The sequence below is a fragment of the Notolepis coatsorum genome, assembly GCF_963971535.1.
Source record: "Notolepis coatsorum genome assembly, chromosome: 12".
NCBI classification, from domain to species: domain Eukaryota; kingdom Metazoa; phylum Chordata; class Actinopteri; order Aulopiformes; family Paralepididae; genus Notolepis; species Notolepis coatsorum.
The window spans coordinates 10,770,439-10,776,438 of NC_140176.1; the positions used below are offsets into that span (position 1 = coordinate 10,770,439).

Sequence of the window (6,000 nt, forward strand, 5' to 3'; positions counted from 1 at the left end):
GCAAATAGGAAGGTTGACCACGCGGGGAAAGATGGACCTCGCCGCGGTGAACGCTCTCTCTTATGAAGACTTCGTGGATCTTCTCGGTAACGTGGTGGAGAGATGCCCCGTCGTGACGGCCGCGGTGTGGTCCCTGCGGCCCTTCGTGAGCCGGTCCGCCCTGGAGGCCGCCATCAACGACTTCATTGACGCTCTCCCAGAATCAGGTATGGTCAGATATTATTAAGTATATAGTATTTAATTTATTCCCGAATAAATCATAGTGTAGGGTTCTTGAATCTTGACACCCCCCTCAAACCCCACAGTTATACAGACCATTATCGGCACTGTTTATTTTTCCTCATATTTTTATATTCAGAGTTAATTATATTGTTTAAACTGTTGTCCTCGTATTTTATATTCAGATCTAATTGTATTGCCTATGTATTTCCACTACCCTGCCTGCCTGCCCATACCCCCCTCCGCATGGTGCTATAATGACGCCCGAATTTCCCCGAAGGGGATCAATAAAGGAATATTTTATCTTATCTTTTTTCTCTAGAAGCAATTTGCTAAGTATATTCATGTATGATAGGAGAGACAATGGCGAAAAAATAAATAAATAAATATGTCCTGTATGTCCAGGTAAAGAGGGCATCCTCAGGTGTCACCCGGACCTGGCGGGCAGGGACCTCCAGAGCGGCACCTTGACCCGCGAGTCCCGCGAGGAACAGGGCCAGGCCGGGCTGGACACCCTGGACGCCGCCGAGGTCTCCCGCATGGCCCGCCTCAACGCCGACTACAAGGAGCGCTTCGGGTTCCCCTTCGTGGTCTGCGCCCGGATGAACAGCAAGGCGACCATCCTGCGGCAGCTGTCGGAGCGCGTGGGGAACGAGCGCGCGGAGGAGAGGCGGCGCGCCATCGAGGAGGTGAAGAAGATCGGCCACCTGCGCCTGCGCGGCCTCGTGCTCCATCATCAGGACCAGGACACTCTCGTCAACAAGTTGTGAATTTATTATAGGATTCATTATTAGATGTGTGCCCTTCTCCTCCATCGTGCCTTGTTGTGGTTTACCTCTGTTATGCTCGTTCACTCACTGTATCCTCTTTCTGGTTGCTTTATTCCAAATTACGCACACTTGTTATTGCTTTAATAAATCCATATTAAACATTCATTATTAATAATATATAATGCGTCTATCATCATTTGACCAGTATTTTCTTTGTTAAAACAACAAATTGTATAAAAATGAAAGGTGATAATAATAAGCGCACATGTCTTATATAGTCTCGGTCATATTTACATCCATAAATTAAACTTGATTCTTCTACTGCCACACTTTTCTTTCTGAGGTCAATAAGATGAAGTATAGGCCTATACTCTTATTTTTAAAGCACTTGCAGCTTATAAATAGTCTAATCTATTCCACCAGAGTTTGTATGCCTGCTGCATCCATGCATGTGACATAATAAGAAACGTATATGTCCTGTTTACAGTATATGTCCATGTTGCTAATTGTCCAACAGAACATCGGGTTCACTGACAGCAAACGTCCCCCCCTCAGTCCTCTCTAGTCCCGCCTCCCCCGGGGTCTAGGCCGGCTCCCTGGAGCCGGAGAGAGAGCGGTCATGCAGGGGCGACATGGGGGGTGATGTACTGTGCGCTCCGCTGCACGCCGTGGAGGTGGTGACATTATTACCGGGCCCGGCGGGCACGGGCACCGCCTCGTCCGTCCTCAGGTGGTCCCCGGAGGTGATGGAGGAGTCCTGGTCGGGGTCGACGCTCACCACCGCCCGCACCCTCCTCCGGTCCTCCTCCTTCTTCCACTTCATGCGCCGGTTCTGGAACCAGATCTTGATGTGCCGCTCGGTGAGGCCCAGTGTGAGCGCCAGCTCCACCCGCCGGGGCCGCGAGATGTAGCGGTTGAACAGGAACTCCTTCTCGAGCTCCAGCAGCTGCGCGCGCGTGTAGGCCGTCCGCGTCCTCTTGTTGTCCTCCGCCTCGGACATCATGTACGGCCCTGGAGGACAGAGAGACAGACAACTGAGACAAGTGACATGAAGGTGGAGGACACACAGAGTCAGATTCCCCGCGTGCAGCATGCTTATAGTTAAATATGGAGGGGGCTTGTGAAGAATGAAGATCCTCCACTACGTTATGATGATGAATTGAAAATGGGGGACCCTGATGTAAACAAGACGAAAGTCTTTCTCTGGTCTGCATCCCCTTAACAATTGTGTGTATTGAGCTGTACTGTATTGTACCCATTCTGCAATCTGTTAATAAAGTTTTCAATCAATCAATCAAACCATTATCAAATCAATACAGCCAACGTCGTGGCTAAACAACAGCAAGTCACTGTTAATGTTAGTCAATGTTAAATATCGTCTAGACTCTAGACTAACCCTAAACCTCCAAATGGTGTCAAAATTTAGTATTAAAGCAAACAATATTTAATTGTATGTCACTCAACAATTCCAACTCTTAAAACATTTGCAACTGATATTCCCATGCTGCTCAAGTGTATTGTCTGTGAAAACAAGGCAAAATAGCAAATTTTGAAGGATAATAAAAGGCATTGATATTGTCATTGGCCAATCCAAAAACACATAAACCTAAAACAGCAGACTACGTATTAAACAAATAATATATATTATTATTATAATTATCATTATTGTATTTTTTTTATAGCGAATTTAAAATGTTCTGTTACATTAGGCTATGTAATTTTCTCGTCTTTTAGTTATTGTGAATGCAAGCGATCACAGATATACACTCAATTCATAAGCATGTTTGTCATAATTTGAGCAACTGCAGCTTCCGTGATTTCACTTTTGCGGCCTTTATTTTGCCCCATAAGAAACATTTTGCACCACATGCACGACATCAAGAGCTATTTTGGAATAAAGGGACCATTTGCTTTGAAACGCAGACTATTTCATAAGGTTTTTGAAAAACACGACGCACGTATCATTTTAAGCTCTATGTAAGTCTACTAAATAATGACAGGTAGGGCCCTATAACAGATGTATAGGCTGCAATATAATCTATTTAAAATGTTTGTCTATTCAAATGAGTAATAGCAGTTATATAACCAACTAGGGCCTATATTTGGTAAATTTCAACAATAGCTTGCACAAAATAACAAGACCACCAAATCCCACATTTGCTATATAGCTTTCTTTGTAACCGCCTGCAATATATTTGTTAGATGACTGACATATAGGATTATTTAGCGTTATCAAATCAACTGTTGGTTGACTGATTCATTTGTTTGTTGAGATATACATTTCTTTAATATACACGAGTTTGTGCTTCATGCATTTTGACAGAAAATAGGTGTAGTTGACAAAATGTCATAGTTTTATTTAACTGGGACAAGACGAACAAAATAAATTGTATAGGCACTTTCTTGTACAGACCTATAACGTTTAAGAAATTATATTAAGAAATGCGAACATGAGCGGAATAGCTTGATAAAGTACATTTAGATTTGCTTCGTTTAGACTACAATCTATACTGTTGAAGTTCATAAAATGGCCGCACAGAACAATTCACTATTACGATATTATGCCTAGGCCGGTTGTTTTATTTAATTCAATACTTATAAATGCAAAAACATGCAAAAACGTAGCACTTTTTTGACAATGACGTAATCGTATAGAGGCTATTGACTAAAATATATGATATAATGTGGTAATTCTTATATAGGCAAAACGCACATGTTGAGTGTCCTGCAAGTCCTGATGAAAGCAAGCATTGACCTACCCGGTCCTTTCAGAGTGACTGACGAGGTAAACTGACACACACACACCCAGAAGAATATTGATGGAACATGATGTCATTTGGGCCCTCAGATGGAGTGCATTCAAACGGTGAAACAAACACGCCAGTTCTGAAACTATATGTTATTATTGTTATGAGGAGAAACTCCACATCTGTATAATTATGTGTCGACAAGTCCGTCTATCATACCTTTAAGGCTTTATCCCTCAGACCTGCATGTTCGTTTCAATTGTTCTTGTGTCAAATAAAGGCCCACCATTGTGTTGTTGAACCTGTGCACAGAGTGATTTATTTACCTGTCCACTGCCCCTTCCAAGTGTGCGCGTGAGACTTGGTGGTCTTCATCCAGGGGAACGGGAGGTGGTATCTGTTCCTATCGGCGCACAAAGACAGTTCCCCCGTATCTCCATAACTTCCGGCCGGTGGTGCATGGAGAAGCTGCGAGGCCGCCTGATGGTGAAGCTGCAGGGGCACGCCGCCCGGGTCCTCTCGCTGCATGGGCATACTGTAAGGGGCGATGTTGTCGGGCAGGCCGGCCTGGTCTAGAGCCCCCATGGACGGCGTGGTGGTGGTGGTGGTGGTGGTGTAGACCGACTGGACCGGCCTGCTCATGTAGAGGCAGGGCGGCGGGCTGTGGTGGCTGTAGTCCTGATCGCCTTGAGCTCGCTGCTGGTAGGCGCAGGAGTCTTTGAACACCTGCGAGGGGTAATAATGCTCTTCCCGGTTCATGGCTGCCGAGGACCGACCGAGGGAGGGGGGCTGTGGAGCGGTGTGAGTACCTGCGCCCTGCTGCCTCGGCGCGGACCTTCTGCTCTCTACACCTGTCTGTCGCTGCTCCGTGCCGTCTGGCGCCACTGTGGGGCCTCACCTCACTGCACCTCCACACAGGTGTGTCACACGGTCGCCATGTGACCCTGCTGAGGGCTGCGCCTAAGCCATTGGTTTCATTGTTTACTTAAAACGGCAGAACGGATCCCTATATCGTTTCTTCTTCTAGGTGATTGAATATGCGAATCCGCGTCTTCCTCGGGACGACTTTTCTGTCTTATAATAATTTAACAGAATTGACCGCGCCCGTGCGTAAATCAATGCCTTCGGCAAACAGTCCCCACTATTTACCCACAGTCTCCCCACTATTTGCCCGCGGGAGTATGATCCACCTGTGTTTGGGCCCAAGGCATGGGAAGGGGACATGGGGACATGAGGGGGTCCCAAGCCCATATCTCTGCGCGAGAAGAGGGACTAAATAAGGAGCTTATCAGCCAGACTGCGGCCTGGAATGCATAGAAAGAGAACACAGGTGCAACCCTATCGTCCTGTTTGTTTGTGGGTAAACCATTGTCTGTGGTCGGTAGCCATTGACCATTTATATAGATAGCTCTCTTGTCAATATTAGACGGCTGATAGAATATTGGGAAATCAATATGTATGAGCACAAGCATTGGCTGACCCCCCCCCCCCCCCCCCCCTGGATAAGCGACTTCATGGATGGAAATACACAGTTGTCTTGGAAACATGCGGGATGATGAAACCATCAGACTGTTTTCTATTTCCACAAGCTTTTTAATTTGTTCTAGACCGGCGTAACTTGGTACACCTTTTAAAACGCACCCATTACACATCATATGTAAATGCCCCATTTAACACGATTTGGCATCATGTCTAAAGCAGCCCGTGGCCCCTGCGTGACGGCGGGCCCCCCCCCCCCCCCTCGCAATGGCAAACACAAGAACCTCGCTCTCTCCGAGCCGCGCCACTCTCGCCAATGTTTGCTGGCCATTACGCGCGACGAGTTCGCCCCATTAAACAACACTCTGGGCGGTAAACCAATTACACGTTGGAGTGAGGAACAGAACTCAATTAACGGGCGGCGCGCACGGAACGTGTGTCTCCGTTTTACGCATGACTGGGCACCGCGCTCTTGGCTCATTTACGCAACGATTTAAGCCACGGGTTCAGTTCCACTCACTCCTTATTTAGGTGAATTGCATATGATAGGACGACCATGCTTTTTTGCCTCGATAGGGAGTATTATATCAACAGGCTATTTGCACTGGAGTTCTTCAAAAGCAATTACGGCACTTTCTACGGTATCTTAATGGGCCACTCAGCCCCTGCAATAAAGTTCAAGTAAACCAATTTGCGGACGAATCACACCATGTGTATAATGTGGCTTAATGGTGTTTATATTTGTTCTCCGTTTGAAAGAGGAAGGAAACAGTTAAGTTATATAA

The 6,000-nt window shown here is 46.3% G+C and overlaps 2 protein-coding genes across 2 annotated transcripts; one reads left to right on the forward strand and one right to left on the reverse strand.

Annotated features, from left to right (window-relative positions):
• Positions 1-31: 31 nt before the first annotated feature.
• On the forward strand, positions 32-1,065 carry urad (ureidoimidazoline (2-oxo-4-hydroxy-4-carboxy-5-) decarboxylase; the record flags this gene model as incomplete). Its single annotated transcript, XM_084326487.1, has 2 exons — positions 32-206; positions 625-1,065. The coding sequence occupies 2 exons, from the start codon at positions 32-34 to the stop codon at positions 987-989; spliced, it is 540 nt and encodes a 179-aa protein (XP_084182613.1). The 3' UTR covers positions 990-1,065.
• Positions 1,066-1,572: 507 nt separating this feature from the next.
• Positions 1,573-4,501, reverse strand: pdx1 (pancreatic and duodenal homeobox 1; the record flags this gene model as incomplete). Its single annotated transcript, XM_084325664.1, has 2 exons — positions 4,063-4,501; positions 1,573-2,000 (listed from the first exon to the last, which is right to left on the reverse strand). Exons 1-2 carry the CDS (start codon positions 4,493-4,495, stop codon positions 1,573-1,575), a joined length of 861 nt encoding a protein of 286 aa, XP_084181790.1. The 5' UTR covers positions 4,496-4,501.
• Positions 4,502-6,000: the final 1,499 nt, after the last annotated feature.